The sequence below is a fragment of the Oculina patagonica genome, chromosome 8 (assembly GCF_052425735.1).
Source record: "Oculina patagonica isolate OP01 chromosome 8, crgOcupat, whole genome shotgun sequence".
Classification (NCBI taxonomy): Eukaryota; Metazoa; Cnidaria; class Anthozoa; order Scleractinia; family Oculinidae; genus Oculina; species Oculina patagonica.
Genome location: NC_135765.1, coordinates 8,417,864 through 8,436,625, shown reverse-complemented (window position 1 = coordinate 8,436,625; position 18,762 = coordinate 8,417,864). Strand labels below are relative to the sequence as shown.

The following is an 18,762-nucleotide window of genomic DNA, read 5'->3' as shown; positions in this document are numbered from 1 at the left end:
AGCTACGCAGGCTAAGGTATAGTTAAATTTCGATTTCTCGAACTTTAAAGGGAAACGAACAGTCTTTCGAGAAATCATGGAGTTCGAGAAATCGAGGGTTAAATTGTGACGTAATTCGACTGAGAGAAGGGAACTCGCTTTTGTTTTGGTTCGAGTTGTCGGGTGCTTTGAGAAATCGGGCTTCTGCTGTAGTCCTTTCGTCCCGGTTGGTATGAGCTGCCGAAAGCCGAAAAAATTCTGTGCATTTTGATCATTTTTCGGGCCCGGGGGGGGGGGGGGGGATTTGGCAAACACAAAATAAAAATATTCAAAAGTAGAACAGTTATAATGTTAGGATACTGTTGCATTCTTTCTGAGGTATAAGTGTTTTCCCATTGCTATCTTAATATCGTTTTTCATCAAGAAAATGCCCTCGGATCGAAGGCTGGAAATGCTATTTTAGAGACCCAAGATTTGAAAATCTCCCGGGGGAGCATGCCCCCCCCCCCCCCCGACCCGCTAGAAGCTCGCTCCTTCGGCGCTCGTGATGTATCCTTATAATACATTTAAGCCTGCTACGGCACTTTAAAGTGCACCTAACGAAGTGTAAACGAAATTTATTTCACCGTGAGATAGCAATGAAGGAAGCTACAGATACTTATTTTTTAAAAACATAGCGACGGTAATCTCAAACATCACAATATATAATTATGTAGCGAAGATGTGAATGCATTTTTGAACAAACCAAACGTACGGAATTACTATGTTAGGATCATTGCTATTGTTCATTGCAGCTGCGAAGCCAGGAAATGTACCAATAATATTTAGCCTACTTGGCATGGTGTGTTGTCAGTTTTTGAGCGGTTAATCTCGGGGTTTTTTCATTTATCAATCAACTTATAAATAGCAAGCCTTTAAATGTGAAAAAGAGCTGAAGAGGAATATTCCATATTTTGGGCGCAAAGAATTTTTTTTTCGCGAAATATTTTTTTTTTTACCGGTAACTTGCGTTTGAGCGACTCTTCGACTTCAAAGTTATTGCCATTTTGACCAACTCACATCAAATAAAAGGACGGATTAAATTGTTAATTGGTTGTAAGTTTTATATACGCGGTCATCTGCATGGTGCGTGATCCGGAACCCAAAACTTACGAGGTCTAGGAGTGCTGAGAAAATTCTCAAATTCTTGCGACATTCGATCGCGTGCCGAGAGCTGACTCGTCCACAGTCGTCTTTTCTGTCTCTTCTGTGTCCAGGGAAACTGGGTGAAACTGAAAACGGAGGGAATCATGGGAAGTAAGAGAAGAAGCGAAGGAGACTTTCGTCTTCCTTCCCATAACCCCTCGGGCTCCCCGCGCTTCTTACATTAATACTAATGGCGAGACTGAGAGACGACTGGGGACGAGTCAGTGTCGAGAGCTTCAGTTCCAGACATCCCATTAGCTGACCGCGTACTTACTACAGCCTCTAATTTGGTGAAAGGGCCCCCCTTGTGGTTAACCTACCCTAGACTACATGCCTTCTGCTTAATTTAAGTTAACATTTACGATTTCAAAGCGAGCAAGTCTAAAAGGAAATCGACTACAATATGCCTGGGGTCTGAGGCAACGGACAAAAATCTCTGATTCTTTGCTTTTGTTGAGTTTTTGGGCGCGAAGCAAATCAAAATTCTGGTAGTCCGTTGTCCGATGTTTCAGTTTTTGCATCTGCTTTTATTTCTTAAGGCCTGGTTAAACTAGGAAACATTGTTGCGGAAACATTGCTCCTTGTCATGCTTCCTAGGTGGCTAATTCAACGGGAAGCAAGGAAAATGTTTTGCTGCCCGGGGAGCGAAACTAGAAAACAATGTTCCGGGAACAAAGTGTCACGCATGTGCATAAACTAGTCAACATTTGCTTCCATGGTAGCTAAACTGGGCGACAAAAATTTCGGAAACATTATTTGTGTTCGGGAAGAAAAATGTTTTTGACTTGAGGCAGAAACTTTTTTGTTTCCGTGTAGCAAAATTTGTTTCCGCAACATATGTTTCCCGCGTGGCTAAATAGGGAAACATTTGCGTAAGCAACAATATTTCTTACCGTCTGTAAAAAGAATAGCGAGGAAATCATGCCCTGAATTTTAAACTACATCTTGTTCGACCACCAAGAAATGGAAAAATGCCCTTATTTGCAAGAGGGTCTGAATGGGGGGGTCCACATGTCGGTAGTCAGTTAAAATTTTATTACTTTGTTGGTTGTCAGTTATATTTTTCGCCCTTTGTCGCTAGTCGGGTATGAAGTGTAGGGTCCTCATGTCGGTAGTCAGTTAAAATTAATTATTTTGTCGTTTGTCGGTTATATTTTTCGCCCTTTGTCGGTAGTCGGTTAACCCCATTCAGACCCTCTTGCAAGGTACCGTTTGGCGAGAGTCATACAAAACAGAAAATACGTTGGGAAGTCTGGTTGCTGTAACTGTCGTCAATTCATTTGCACTCATTCTAAACATCCTGCTGAACGTGTTAGTCATCTTAGCTGTGGCAACAAGGAGGCCGCTTCAAACAAACTCCAACATTCTTCTAGCCTGTTTGGCTGGCTGCGATTTGTTGTCAGGGCTAACTGGTCATGCCGTGACCATCGCGATGGAATTGAAGCGAATCCTTGGCGACGGTCCATTTTGTACCTTAGAAAAAGTAAGTTCGTTAACCATTGCAGAGAATAGTTTTGCATCGCTTTATCACCTTTTTGGGGTCGGTTTAGATCGCTACATAGCTATCAAACATCCTCTGAGGTACCGGTACATTGTCACAAAGCGAAAGATAAAAGGTGGTATAATTTTTGCATGGGTCTTTACAGCGATTTTGACCATCCACGAAATTGTCTTAGCCGCTATAGACAGTGAAACAAACACGTTCTTACAATACTTGAACATAGACGCTATAATAATTGTTATTTTAGCCTCCGTTTATATTTCTGCTATCATCTACACCTATGTCTACATTTTCATAGTGTCACTGCATCAGAAAAGACGCCTTCAAACTATAAACCAACCATCTCAACAAGAGGCCAACAGAGTGAAGAAAAACAACAAGGCATCTAACACCCTAGCATTCATTCTGGTTGCGTTGATATTATCTCATTTGCTTGCTATAGTACTCCTTGCACTAACATCTTCAAATCACACTGTTGAATTGCGCATAATGTGTGTTTTGTGGAGCTGGTGCAAAACTTTCATAATACTGGGATCTATTTTCAACCCTGTTATTTACTGTTGGCGCAATAAAAAGCTTCGACGCGCTTTCCTTGAGATTTTTTAATCCAGACAGCCGGAAAATAACCCGTCAGAAATCGAGATGGTAGAAATGCACCGCCATCGACCTGAAATTCAGGCTAGCGCTTGCGAAACGTTTTCGATACCCGTGGTTCAGGGAGAGCCGGTTCTACTGTCATTCTGCAACTTTAATGACGAAGAATATCCCGTATCAAGAGAATCGATTACTCGATACACGGGAAAAAATATTCGAAGTTCTCGCAACAGGAGTCGAACCGCACACCAATTGGATGCTCTGCCACTGAGCTATACTATACAAGGGACTTGTGCGAATTAATTACTTCGATATGTTAGAATGCAGCGCCGCTTCATTGATAGCGGAAATGTTTTACACAGATTTGAGCTCGGCACTCGAAAGTGTTCATTTTCGCAGCGCAGGCAGCTGATTTTGAATTCGCACTTTTTCAAACAAACGAATTTCCGAATTCTATAAGGGGTTTTATCAAGTACTTCAGTAACAGTAAAAATAAGAAAAATAAAATAAAATACTCAAAATAATACTTCACAATTTCAGTTTCTAGTAAAGTGTAATCAAACTTATTACCTACTGTTTAAATGAGAAAACAATAAAAATAAGTGATGTTATCTAAGTAACTTTATTCCTTGAATGAGGAACTATCATTACAAGGCGCTTTCGCAAGTCGCTCGTTAATGTGTATTGTAAGTAAGAATTATATTTTAGAAGTAGTCATAATTAGTTATCCTTACAATTAACATTTTTTTCCTTTCGAAAGTGTACATGTAAAAATTACGTCTCTTGTAAATAGCCCGTTGTAAATATGTATTTATCTGTAGTACGTATGTAAAAGTGTTGCGTGTAAATAAAGTTGCATTATTAAAAAAAAAAAAAAAGGCGCTCGTTAATAAGTTTCCATGGGGAGGGGCGAAGAGACGAAAGGGGAATGATTCCGGGTGAGGGAAGGCTCGAAGGGGGACGTTACAAGGTTGCGGAAAGAGTGAGAAATAAGACAAAAATTATTTCCGATCTGATCGTAACATTGCGCAAGAGAAAGGCAAATTAAGGCACATATATGCGGTAACCACTGAGGGAGGCGGGAAGTTCAAGCTTTCTTGACCCCTCCCCCCCCCCCCCCCCCCCCCCAACACACACACACCTACCAATACACCATTTCTCATCGTAGTTGGTAACACAGGACGAATGCTCAACTTTTGGTGCCTTTTGGACAAAATTAAAGTTAAATAAAAGCATCGCCTGATCTTTTGTTGTCTTTAGTTGTTAGATTAAAGTTTTGCAAGGTACATTTGACCTTTAATATACGTTTAATTGACCTTTAGTTAATCTTTAAAAACACAGGTCTTTAAGCCTCCTTTCAGCAATCTTTAATTTCACCATAAATTACCACTTGAACTTTGGTACCTTTAATTTTATCGTAAAGGAACATTATAGTTGTAATTTTTCTTTTGTAAACTTTAATCGAGAATATTAAAGTTACTAAACGTGAGTCATGATCTTTAGTTGGCTTAAAATGCGAAATTAAAGTCTCATAAGTTGCAACTGACAAAAATTAACCTTTAATGAAGTTTTATATGTCATGTCAAACTCAGTAATGACAAGTCGCCGTACGTATAATATGGTATAGTCTGAAAAGTGATCTCACCAAAAAACACCATGCATTAGTCAGTAAGCGGTCTTTCTGAGCTTTATTGAAACATAAATGCAAAAGACGACTTTAATTTCAAAACAAGAAGCTTAAAGAAGCTTAAAATCGGACGGTAAAACATGCCTTCGTCAGAGATACTGTATCCCTCTTCTAAACTTTTCACTTGGGTTTCCCTTCAAATGCTTAACTGAATCACTCGTTACGGTGTCAGTTAGAGAAACTTTAAAAGACCATTTTAAATATTTAAATGTCATTTCGCTCAACCCTTTTCTATTATTCACCTTGTGCAATTCCCACCTTGTTGTAGACCTCCCGCCTAAAAAGGGCACCCTTTTTGGCAGGTCCATTCTATATATTCCACTATAAAGAGTACCTTCAGGAAGAAAACACGGACATACAAGTCATACACAAGGATTGCAAAAGTTACTTGTGGCTATGACCTTTATGTGGGTGGTCACTAGCTTGGTGGGTGGTCACTAGCTTGGACAAAATGTGTGGCTTGTCTCACTGGCTGGTTCAAACAGTTTTTCTTTTCAAATTTGTGCCTAACAATTAAATGTCGGATTCTACCATCATTAAATCGATCTTTGTCGTAATTATTAGGGTAGTTCAATCAGGTAGTGTATGAACTGAGGACTATAGAAACATAATCGAGTCGGTACAGTGTACCGGCTCGATTATGTTTCTGTTTCCTGCTTAACAAAAAAAAAAAAAAAACAAGCATTGTTTATGATTAGCAGTTATCATCGATTATTAACATGTACAATAAATGATTAGAGTGTAAAATATTATGCAAATATAAATATATTAATAACACAAAATATGCAAATAGGAGTACAATCATTGATTTTTATTGTTATCGCCAGCTGTGAGTATAGTTCATTTTGTGTATTTTCAGATGGATTTCATTCTGTTCGTCGAACCACATTTGGGCTGTTACATTGTTTGTCATGGCTCTGGAAAAATCCAACTTAGTTGCAGAATAAGCAAACTGAAGTCTTTTTTTCTAAAACACAAGTTCGCGATTGCACATAGTTTATACGTTGAAAAAATATAACGCTTTTCTTCTAAGACAAAACGTAGATTGTCTGAAGTAAGAAGTGTACTTCCACTACACTCAAGTATCAGTGCACGATGGCAGCTTGTTCTTAGGCTTTGTCTTCACTTTCTTTGTTTTATGTCCAAGTTGCTCCGTGACTGCAATGAATCATTCTGTAAACGTACAATGTCAGTTCAGCTGATTAACTTGAGTCCGTAGCTTCTGTGTTTTTTAATGCAATCCTTCTTTGGTAAAAAATGAAATGTCCATTTTTTCTTGACATATTCAGTTTCATTTCAGTTTCATAATAAATGTCGCCTTTAATTTTTGTGTACTTGACTTGTGATTGACGTATTTTCTTGGCCTGCAACTAATAAAATCAGAGAAAGAACCTGTTTAGTTTTAGAGCCAAAATAACTTGAGATAGTAGGAGGCTAAATTTATTTAAGATTAAAATGGTTGCATGAAACACTTCAGTTGTCAAGGTTTCAACAGCCAATTGATTTTTTAACAACACTTCTAATTGATAATTGCCAATTACTCGTAAGAATCGTGTTATAGAAATAGAGAACTTGACTTAAGAGTGTAGTCGTGTTGATTGGGGACAATCGCTGCGTAAGTAAATGGATATAGTTCTCCAACTCATTAATAATTCAGCAAGTTAAAACAAAGAAAATCATAACCGTGAAGGAGGTTTGGAAACCCTATCTTAATTAGCATAGATTTTGTACAATTTTATTTCTCCATTTATTCCGTAGTTTTTGTTGCGATTGAGAAGATATATCAAACACTCGAGACAGTGTTTCATTGGCTATCCAAACATCTCGGTGTTGGATATCCCGATGAAACACTGTCTCTTGTGTTTGATACTGGTTACTTCTAAACTTAACATGTATGAAAAAACTTAAAGAAAGCGAAAGCTTAGGATGATTGTAACAGCTGTAAATTTTAAATTAAAGTATCACTTACCTTCATGATGATGCAGGGCTTGGTGTCTGTCAGACATACATGCACAGCTAGCTTTGCACAGCATTGATTGCTGTGCACCAGGCAGAGTTGTTGAGGACATATCGTCCTCATCTTATCGTTAATTTGTAAACTTATGTTTTTGTTGTTTGCCGGTGTTTGAATTTACCACTTTCTTTTTCACTTCATTCACTACATTGGCTAAATTCAGTATTTATTCACGAAATTAGATAGACTCAAGATTTTTACTTCATTGGCTAAATTTACTATATTTACTACATTAGCTAAATTCACTATATTCACTAAATTGGCTATATTCACTAAATTGGCTAAATTCATTATATTCACTTAATTGGCTAAATTCACTATATTCACTACGTTGGCTAAATTCACTATATTCACTAAATTGGCTAAATTCACTATATTCACTAAATTGGCTAAATTCATTATATTCACTACGTTGGCTAAATTCACTATATTCACTAAATTGGCTTAATTCACTATATTCACTAAATTGGCTAAATTCACTATATTCACTAAATTGGCTAATTCACTACATTGGCCAAATTCAATACATTCACTACATTCGCTAAATTAAATTCACTGCATCCACTAGATAGATAAATAGATAAATAACTTTTATTTAAACATGATAAATATTCAAGCTTATAGCTTGTGGGGTTTTGTAGGAAAATAAAAAAATACAAATTTCTTAAGTTTAATATTTAAAATTTACTACATTGGCTAAATTCACTTTATTTAATAGTATAAAAAAGGCAACAATGTAAATTCACATTCACGTTGGCTAAAATAATTCACTATTTTTACCATTTATGTATTACATCTGCTTACTAAAGCTACAATTTAAATTCACTACTTTTACTACATTCACATCATTTACTACAGTCGGCTAAATTCAATATATTCATTTCTTATATTAAATGACTTTTTAACATCATTTTCTCTAAAATAGAAAAGTATGTTTAAAAGGCTTGGACAAACTGTTGTTTTTGGCACAAATTATTTTCGTTTGCATTATAAATAAAGAAGGACTTTAACTGCATCATGATCTGAATAGTAAATGCTAATTATGATATTTTCGACAGTTTTGAACTTTTGTGACTTGACATTAACGTGATCGAGAAGACTTCCTGATAAAAATGTTGGTTTGTTAACAATTTGTTGATAACCTAACGTTTTTTCCAAAACATTCTTTAAATTATGCGATTCTTTTTCATCCAGGAAATTAATATTAAAATCACCAAGTATTACATCGATCGTGTACAAATTGATGATATGTCTGAGGTTATTAACAAAATCATGCACGTTACAGGCTTGTTTTCGGTAAAGGAATAAAAGTTTCATTTCACAATTCTTCCGTCTAGTGAAAACTGTTGTCAACATCAAAGCATTTATGACTGGAAAATACTCTTTTTCAGTGATAAGAACCGTTGTTTTGTTACAGAAAGCTAGGCTTGAATATCTATCATCGTTGTCGTGCCTGTTTAGTATGAAAGGATCAAGATGATCTTGCGCATCATTGTCTGAATCAGATGGCAGAAGTTGAGTCTCCGTTAACAGAAGGAGATCACAGTTAAAAATTTTAGTGTCAAATTTCATGTCAATACTGTGTTTACGAAGCGATCTGATATTTAACAGCACAATAGGTATAATAGGATCATCTTCCTGTACTTGGAAATTAGTATTATCCACCAGCAGCGATGTACTTCGTAGTCTCTCATACTCGTCAAGTACTCTTGGATCTGCTTTGACATGTTTGTGTTCTAATTTTCCAAGCACATAAAGACCTTGAAGAGAAGTGGCACGGCTCAGAGCAACATATATTTGTCCGTAGTTAAATGACCTTTGTCTAAACAATTCGAAACTTACAACAATTTTTTTCAACGTTAATCCTTGAATTTTATGAACAGTACACGCCCACGCCAAAGCTAATGGAAACTGTAATCTTTGTATTTCTGGCGATGAACGCTTTCCTGGGTTACACTTTATTTTAGCTAAAATTGGTTTAATTGCCACAACTTTGTTTTCTAAAGCAAAGGTATCTGCAGATTTTTCAATCATCAAGTTACCAGCATCATCGTCATCAAATTTAACGTACACGATAGTGGGCTTCTGAGTAATTTCACTCACCATAATTCGAGCCACAGTACCTAACTGGCCGTTTATAAGTCTGTCAGAGATATCGACATTGTTTGTTAACATGACACGAGCACCTTCTTTGATAGATATCTCAAAATCAAGACCACCCGTGTAAGAACGTCCTTTTGAAAGAACTCTTTCAATATCTGTCCTTGATACATTGTTTGGATATTGGTCAACTGCTTGAAGGACATGTAAAGGCATGGAAATGTCTTGAAGACGTTGATTATTATACTCTGTAGCAGGTTTATTTTCAGCCCACACATGAAGCTCATTTGAAGGATAGTTATTTGTGTCATTGAGATCAATCGATCTAGATTGAATAGTACATATGTCGGCTTCTGTGTGTTTTCCAACCCTCAATCTGTTTAAGAGCTCAATGAAGGCTTGATCACCCTTTTGCCTCATAATTTGAACCAATTCTACCATCTTAAATTCATACCATGGATGTGCTAAATTGTATGTGTCATTGGCATAAGAAGAAAAAATAGGTTTCTGTTTGATAGGTGGTAGCTGGAGTAAATCACCCACAGCGATAATGCTTATACCGGCAAAGATCTTTGAGCTAGAGCTTCCAAAAATTTCTTTCAATCTTTGATGGATATGCAGTAACATATTGTTTGAAACCATTGAAATTTCATCAATAATTAAAAGCTTGAGTTCACTAAAACTGAGCCTCAACAACGTTTTCTTTTGATCTGGCAGTGGAGGTAAATTAATTCCAGCATCTTTTGGAATACCTAGTGCTGTATTAACAGTTGTACCACTAATGTTTACAGCTGCAACGCCAGTAGGGGCCATTAAGAGAACTGTTGGCAGGGAAGGATTTAGTGCAGCATACTTGAATGTATTCATTGCAGTGTGATAGATTGTTCTAATTAAATGGCTCTTTCCACCACCACCTCCACCTGTAACAAAGATGTGTATTGGTTCAATGTTTTGTTTATCTAAGCAGTTTACCTTCTTTATCATGCTTCTACACCAAGACAGCACAATGTCATACGTAAAACGTTGTTTTTGGTTTAAAGTTCTTACAGAATTGCGCAGTACATCATCTGTAATAGAAGATGGTTGGTTGTAAGTAGTAACTCCTAGGGATGTTTGGCATGGTTTTGGAAGTGATATCAATTGTTCAGGTAACTGCTCATCGCATTGATCAAACTCATCTATGTCAGTTGTTGGCTCTGTTGATAAATCATCGTTTTCTTGGTCATTAATAGCACCATATGATAGATGATTCAGTTTCACTCTATTTTCACTTATCAACTGCAATGCAATATCAACAGCCTCAGCGTTGGGTTCAAATATTCTTCTGTTTGCTTCTACTTTAGTATTCACTACTGGGTCCTGAAATTTGGTTACGTATAATTGATCACCACCAAGAAGATCACTCTCTTTTCGCCATGGAAAGTAAAGCATTAGTAAATGATGATAGAATTTTTCAGGCTCTTTTGTTTTGCTTGGTGTGTGAAATCTTATAACAGCCTTCACCTTTCGACGTTTCATGATTTCTTGGGCGTTAATCAGCTTAATTGTCGGTGGTAGAGCTGATTCAGAATTAGAAACATGGTTGGATTCTACTAAATCGTCAGAAAGTACATTTGGCTGAACATCATTAATCTCATCAGAATTTTGTCTGTAGTCTTTGTAGTAGTAAGCCGCAAATTCAGCTAAGCATAACTGGTCAACAATATAAGGTCGATCACTGTATCGTTCAATTACATTTGACTTGAAAATATCAGTACTATCGTCGTCAAGTGCTTCGATTTCTTGTTGACATTTTGCAACTCGACATCTTTCTTGCGGTAACCCAGTATTAACAAAAATTGTGCAAGGAAATGTCTTTCGTAACCAAAGTTCAGGCATACATCTGTAAACACATTCTTGAGCACTGACTTCCCTATAAGACAAGAAAGCTGCACCAACCTTTTTTAAGCTTTCTCTAATGTTTAAATTATTGGCTTTAGCTTCTTTTGCGGCATTCATAATAGCTTGGGAACATTCAGTCTCATCTTTTGAAAAGTATGAACAAACATAGGTTATGCACTTGTAGTGATTAAAAACAGGCTGTAAATCAACATTAGCCCTAAACCCTTTTATTCCAGCTTCAAAGTAATTATTAATAAAGCAACTGTTAATTGGTCTTTTAAGATGCAGTTCAAAATCGGCATCCGCACTAACTGATAACGCCCAGTTATAGTCGTCTTTGGAAACTTTGCACATAGCCAGTACATCGTCTGCAGTTATGCTTGAGTCATAATTAGACTTACTTGGATCCAATTTTTCATTGATTTTCTCTTTTACAGAACATAAGATTTCATTACGCCTTTCCAATAGCATTGCTTTTTCATCATTAGGAATTTCATCTGGCAATGGTTTAGAAACAAGTGTCTGGTCTGTGAAAAATTGGCCAAAATTAAATCTGCATGGAATATTTTTATACTTCTTACAACTTCTTGAATGAGTGTGCTTCTGATATAGGTTTACTAAGTCATGGAATTCGGAATCGCTTTCCTTTTCTGGAAGTTTTCCTTGCACGTGTTCATCAATGTATCGTATATAAGTTTCCTCGTTGCCTTTTTTCAGCTCAGGACAATCTGAAGTCCATATCAGTGAGTGCAAGTGAGGAGATCCACGCATTTGAAATTCAATCCTAAGTGCATAATAAACAATCTTTCCAATAGGGTTGGCGTTACTTAGTAACACATCCTTGAAAAAAGTTTCCACTCTGTACTGGAAGTGCTTAGCAGTAATAACAGGGTTAAGATTTAGCAAAGAACATTTCTCATTATATGACAAACTGTCGATTTCCTCATCCGTTATATTTTCTCCTTTTATACGAGACAATATGTTGAAAAGTTCATGCCATCTAAGATCAGCACATGACAAAGTCATAAACCATGTTGGGATTCCTAGTTGTTGTACCATTGCTATCACTTCATACATAAACTTTTGCCAATACGGTGGACTGCCTGGGATACCTCTGAGAAAAAGATATGCCTGGTCCTTGAATATCAGATTTTTGAGACATTGTTCATTTGATCGAAATTGTGATGCTGTAACTGGCCGGCCGCGTAGCTTTTTCAAAGCAATGTTGATGCTATCTGAAACTTTCTTTTGCTCAGTAATAAATTGTGCAAAGAAAAGGTATTCAGGATTCATTGCAAATCTTCCACTCTAATGAAGTAAACGCGCATTGAAGTATTTGACGGGTGTTAGTTTTTCCTCTCTGTCCATCTTATATCCATATCTACCTTTAGGAAAGAGAACTGGAAAAGCAAGCTCTTCACAATATCTGTCGGTCATCATAGACACGGGATGCTTGTTTTCTCCAGGAGCAATATCAAAGATTTCATTTCCAGCCGATGTAGTCCTTCCTTGGTCATCAGATATTATAGGGTAGTCTGGAATAATGGATTGAAGACAGGTTTCACAGGTTGCTGCTCTGTGTTCGTTGATTGGGTCTTCCTTATCACAGTCGTCAGTATCATCCTCACTATCTTCCTTGGTGAAAGGTGCACTTGGAACATTGTTTGCATTTTCTGATCCGGCGTGTTCGTAAAACGATTCTTCCTTCTCACAATCGTAACTTCTATTGTCATTAATATTATTAGGCGATTCGGTTCCATTTTTAGAACTATTTCCAGTGTTCGATCTATTTTGTTCTTCTTGCGCACAAAGACATGATAGTTCAGGATCAATGTTCTCAAGATTAATAGTAACATTGTCATACAACTTGTTATTACTTTTAAGCCATTCGAGAGCATGCATTATTAGCTGTGGACGAACTGCCTGAAAGTAGACATGACCTCTGAATTGTAACTTCCTCTTTAACTTTAGCATAATAATTCCAGTACTATCGGGTGGCCGTGGTAAAACATTACATGTATCTTCACAGGTAACAGGAACATTACAAATCGCTCCTTTAATTTTCCGTTGCTGACCTTTTGGCATCACAATGATTTTTTGAAATACTATTCGTTGTGAAATCAGAATTTGCTCGAGCTTTTCTAAATCTGCAAGTTCGCGTGGTACATCATCGACTCCAAGGTTGTTGTGTACTGCCTGACAGGGAGTTTTGTTTTTGCTTTTAATTGTATTATGACAAGTTCTGCAAATATACAGCTTTTCATTAAACGACTTGACACTTGAAAACAAACAACAGCTGGAGTCGTATTTTTCCTTTTTAAATTCAAACACAGTTTTTCTGTACAAGAGTCTATTGCAGACTACACAAATGTAATAAGGACCTTCCCTTATATCTCGATTGAATTGTTCAATGTAGTACTCGAGTGGATGTGTAGATGAACATTGTTCTTGCCTTAATTCTTTTTGTCTGTTCGTGTACTTTTTTATTAGGTCCTCCCTCTTACTACAATCCATCTGCTTGTATTTTTCAGCATTTTTAGCACTTAGCGCTGTCTTTTCATCGCTATCCATAAGCCTGTATTTTTCAGCTTTCTTAGCACTTAGCGCCTTTTTTTTATCGAGTTCCATGTTCGCATACTTTACGGCGTAACAATCTAAGCGAGCGCGTTTCTTGGCTGGTTCCATAGCAGCATAGTTTTCCCGGCGTTCTTTTGCAAGTTTCTGCTTTTGCTTCACGGAGATATGCCTTCTTAATACAGCCTGGCGGTCTTTGTTTGATATTTCACAATTACATCTTATGAAATGCATTTCGTATGCTTGCGTATCTAACGTCGTTTTATCTCCAATCATTCTGAGAAGAAGTTCAATTGCGCATGTTATGTTTTGAATTATCTCATAATCATAACCTTTCGTTTTGCTATTATTGAGACCAAATACAGCATAACTTGTATTCCCTTTACAATTTCTTTTGAAAATGCAGCAAACATAGCACTTTAACGAGGACATCAAAAAGCCGGTATTGTGTTCTTGGTTTTCTGCAATAACTTTTTTCATTTCTTCGATAAGGCATAGTGACTCTTGCGCTGTTTTTCTTCCCTTGTATGAAACACTTACACGTGCCTCGATGTTTGCAATGTCTATTTCAAGAGAATTTGGAAGATCAGAGGCCATGCAATCTTTTTTCAGCATGAGTTTTTCTTGCAGCTGCGAACCATTTTCAATTATGGCATGAAATGTATTTTCGTTCCAATAACTAATTTGCTTTAAGACTGAGAAGCAAATTGCATAAAAACAAATGAAACAGCACTGCTTACAAGAGCAATTAGCACCACTTGCCTCTAAACGATCTTGATTTATTTCAGTTTTACTATTTTCAGCATGAACTGGTCCAGAGATTTCGGAATCCGTTAGACCAACACTTTCAATGACTTCTGTTAATATCTGAACGCCTCTTAATTCATAAAGTGCATCTTCAACTGATACGTAAAAGTTTTTAAAATACTGTACTAGTTGGCCAAGAGAAGCTATCTCGATTAGCACACAGGTTCCACAGGGATCAGACATTCCTTGAGAATCACGGCTATGCGAGTCAAATACTTTAAAAGTACTGTCCCTTGTTATAAAAATTGCTACGGTGCTGATCGTTATTGTAAGAATAAATGACTTGAAGTTTTCTCTTATTAGAGAATCAAAGGCTTCTATCAGGGGTAAACAATGGACATCTTCTGTTGCATAGTCATAAAAATTGTGTACAGTACCAAAGTAGCTGTCACTATATTGCATTCTGTACATGGTTTCTCTTAGACATAACACTTCGGGTAATTCTGTCAACATCAAGCGATCCTGTGCTGCTGAAGTTGCGAGGTGTGTGTACAACTCATTACCAACAGTCATTATCTCTACAAGATCTGAGGAGGATCTTACTGGATAGACAAAGCTGTATAATATTGCTGTCAAGCTCATTGCCACACACTGATTTCCCGCATTTGAACCAAATACTAAACTATTTCCTTGACTATAAGGAGCATGAATGGTTTTGGAAGGATCTACAACAAACGGGCCAGGATTTGTCTCTATATCCCCAGAAAGCTTACTGACAATATTGTTTATTCTGTGATTCACATTTTTGTACACCATATTATTGCATGATGACAAAATTTTACAGCCATTTCTCAAAGGGTATTTTCTCGTTACTGTTAACCCATTGCCTTCCGTTATACGTTCTCCATTAGCAGATGCAATTGTTTTGCGTAGCAAGGGTGATTGAATAATATGATAGAGTTTTGATGTCTTAGGAACATTTTTTAATACATAACTTCGGATTCTTTTCCTTAGTTTTCTTTTTTTCAAAACCCTTTTCAACTGTTTTACAGGCAGCCTACTCGGCTCTGTACAGCGTCGTCCTTTTCCATTCTGCTGGTTGTCAACACTACTGATAAACAGTGCAAAACGAGATCTCAAAGAAGTTTCTTTTATTATCATTGGGTCAGGCATGTGGATACTCAGTAATGCTGTTTTTCAGTATAATTGTGTATAATTGTGTATATTTCAGTTGTTCTAGGTTTTCTCTCCGTTACTTGGTTAATCACCGTTACGCTGAGACTTTGCTCAACCTAAGATAATTATTGATAACTGGCGGATAACTCTTGATCTGCTCACTCTTCGATCAGGTCCTGTATTTTTGGAACCTAAAAAAATAGACAAAACCACAGTAAAAATATTGTCTTTTAAAAGCTATTTATTTCATTTGTTAAAATTAATATAAAGAAAGCTGAAAAAAGGAAGAGCACAGTTTTAGATCAAAGTACGGTAGTTGCTAAGTGAAGCCTAGACATAAGGGAGATGGTGGGGTGGGGTGCAACTACTTGTAAAATAGTCAGAGTTGTTTATTGATTTGTTTACAGAAGAAACAAAAATAGACGCAGTGAATTTTTAAGAGCTTGCACATCAACGTAACGGCTACCCTTAATCATTCAGTAAAAAGTCATATTTTTCTTCAATCATTTAGAACTACTTGGTTTTCCTACGCTGTGACACGCTTCAATATGGCGCTGTCTCAACTCGGGTAGAAGGGCAGGGAATTCTGCATGATATTTAAGGCGGGCTATATTTCATTCCTTCTAGCCGGGTAACGCGGTTAGCCGGGGCACCCTACCTCCATGTACTCAGGCCCTTACAGACAAGACATAATAATATTTAAGGAAAACTGCCAACCAAAAAATGTTACAGGTGTATTCAATCAAATCATATTTGAGCAGAAAAGGGAGTTTGTTTTAAGTTCAAAATCTCCGAGTCTACTTTAAACACCAGAGGTATTTGCAATTTGTGTGGTAAAAAAAGATGAGATAAATAAACTTGTAAACACAACTCTGTGATATGTTTATTTATTGCTACCTTAAGGTTACTATTTTTAGCGACTACTAATTTTAGCGATTTTTTATGGGCAAGATTTAGCGACTATACAATTTAGCGATTTTCCGAAAATTAAAAAAGCAAAACAAAACAAACAATTATAATATATAGCTAAGATGGAAATAAATGTTCAGTAATAGAACAAAGTCACTTAAAATTGAACGAACATTACCATTATCAGAAAGAACAGAGTGAATTGCAAATGTTTGAAAGTTGTCCTCGTCAGAGAAATCAGAGATATTTCCACGATGCCGGCGATCCCAGCTCTCTCCCAATGTTGCCCTACCTTCTGCCTGACGTTGTCATATAGTTGAAAAGGGCCACTGAATTTAATTTTGTGTTCCTCTGGCGGGCGGGGGTATTAAATTAACGCGTATTAAATTTGACCGAGACAAATTTTAGCGAGTACTAAATTTAGCGATTTTGGCCCAACTCGCTAAAATCGCTAAAATTAGTAGCCGCTAACAATAGTAACCTTAAGGTAATCAGCGTTTGTTTGTCCTGTAGTATCGATTTTTTTTCTAGTGAACCAAAGCTGATGCAAAGAACACAAGAAAGCGTTTCATCGTGTCATAAGAATGTCGAGACGCAATTAAATTCCACCTTTCTATTTTATCAATCTTTGCTTTTGTTGAGCAATATATAATCCATAAAAAAATTTAAGGGCAGTTTTTCCAATACAAAACTAATGGGAAAAAAATTAAAGACAAGGTTTGACTAAAATAACATGCGACAAGTCACGTTTTTCACTTGTCTGTGAACTCAAGGAACCGTCACGTCCCACAAAATAATCCGCGACTCGCGGGAAAAAATAGTGCAATTTCACGGAAGTTGTATTTATTTTCGATTTTTGTTATAACTTTTATTCAAGTTTTTTGTTTGTGACGACAGTAGCGAGTCCAGCAAAGCACGCTTGGCTGCTCAAAATCAACTTTGGTCCGGCACAATATGCAAATTCATGTTCTGTGATAAATTTTAAGAAACACGACCAGAAAATGCGCGTTTATTTTCGTTATTGCTTTCGTCAATGTTTTGGTATTCGATTTTAAAAACGACCTCAATTCAATTTTATTAGTTTTGGTGAAAGTTATGCGCCCAGCAAAGCACATTTTGATAATTCGAAAACTTCAATGCCAAGTGTACTTGCTCGTCGAGTGATCGATGGTGGATACAAAATACCTGTACAGCACACGCAAGTGTCTGATTATCCTTTCTACCAGAAATATAAATTGTTTTATCGCAATCCTTTCCGAGGTAAATATATTTAAAAAACTATTTTTGCTTCATACCCTGAGAAATAAACTGCTGATGGAACAGAATTTAATAGCAACAAAAGAGAAACGAGCCATTGTATTTTACAACATTTACTACAGTAAGACAAGTTACCATATTCTAATGATTCTATGAATTCTTTCCCCGCAAGAGCAACATAATTCTGCCTCTGTGGGCTAGCACTTCCTTTCTATTAAAACGATAATCGCTCAACCAACAGAAATTGTGATCTTACGCGTACGAACAATCGGCACGGAAGAAACAGACACAAAATGCTGTACAGGTAAATTTTGACTGTGACAGTAAATAAAATAAACACTTACCTGAAAGTCACGTTTCTTGTCCACGGGCTGTCCGTGAATTGTAAATACACTGCTGTAGATTAAAAGCTCAAAGCAACTCCTCATAAACGCTCGACTAGCACAGCGAACGAAGACATCAACAATGCTATTGCATCACAGCACACTGCGGTTTAACGTTTTGAAATCTGTCATGACGTAATGGTTCTTTATTTAGCTTGCGCCACTTGTACATGTCAAACTGCGTTATTTTGCGGTATTCTGTGCATTCGGGTACGTAATACGACTTTTTGTTTTTTGCTCTGAGCCAAACGCTTCAATAAAACAGTTCTTCCTCAATAAAATTTCTTTAAAGTGGAGTCCGGCTGAAAAAAGTGCACTGCGGAAAGCAGTGACGCTTGCAGTTTCCGGCGAAGACAAAATTGCGTGAATGACGTACAGTAGTGTTTACTACGGTACGAAAATAGCTTTCGCAATTTGAATATTTAGTACTCGCTCTGAGACAAACGTAAGAATCTCCAAAAAAAATGTTTCAGATTGATTTTTTTTCCAAGATAAGACCAGGAAATGTTTCGAAAAGTATTTGAATTTCGAAAGTTTTGAAGCCGTAAAAATTGTGCATGTCTGAGCCGTGGGATTTATTAATTGGTATTGCGTTCACGTTCACAATCATGAAAGTTTGGACATGGCAAATAAAGCAAGATTTTGCGATGCGAATCTTCAGTACTCCCTCCAAGTCAAGACTTCAATGCCGGACACAAAAATATATATATATTTGGCGTTTAACAGAGCATAGAGTACTCGTAAAATTAGACGGGAATGATTTTGTAACACAGCT

The 18,762-nt window shown here is 36.9% G+C and overlaps 1 protein-coding gene and 1 long non-coding RNA gene across 2 annotated transcripts; both read right to left on the bottom strand.

Moving 5' to 3' along the window:
- Positions 1-7,947: 7,947 nt before the first annotated feature.
- On the bottom strand, positions 7,948-10,299 carry LOC144664132 (ATP-dependent DNA helicase Pif1-like). The gene has a single exon (XM_078525254.1). The coding sequence runs from the start codon at positions 10,042-10,044 to the stop codon at positions 7,948-7,950; it is 2,097 nt and encodes a 698-aa protein (XP_078381380.1). The 5' UTR covers positions 10,045-10,299.
- A 5,099-nt stretch (positions 10,300-15,398) lies between these two features.
- On the bottom strand, positions 15,399-18,297 carry LOC144662669 (uncharacterized). The gene is made up of 2 exons (XR_013572504.1): positions 17,949-18,297; positions 15,399-15,629 (listed from the first exon to the last, which is right to left on the bottom strand). It is a non-coding gene; the product is annotated as an uncharacterized LOC144662669 (long non-coding RNA).
- Positions 18,298-18,762: the final 465 nt, after the last annotated feature.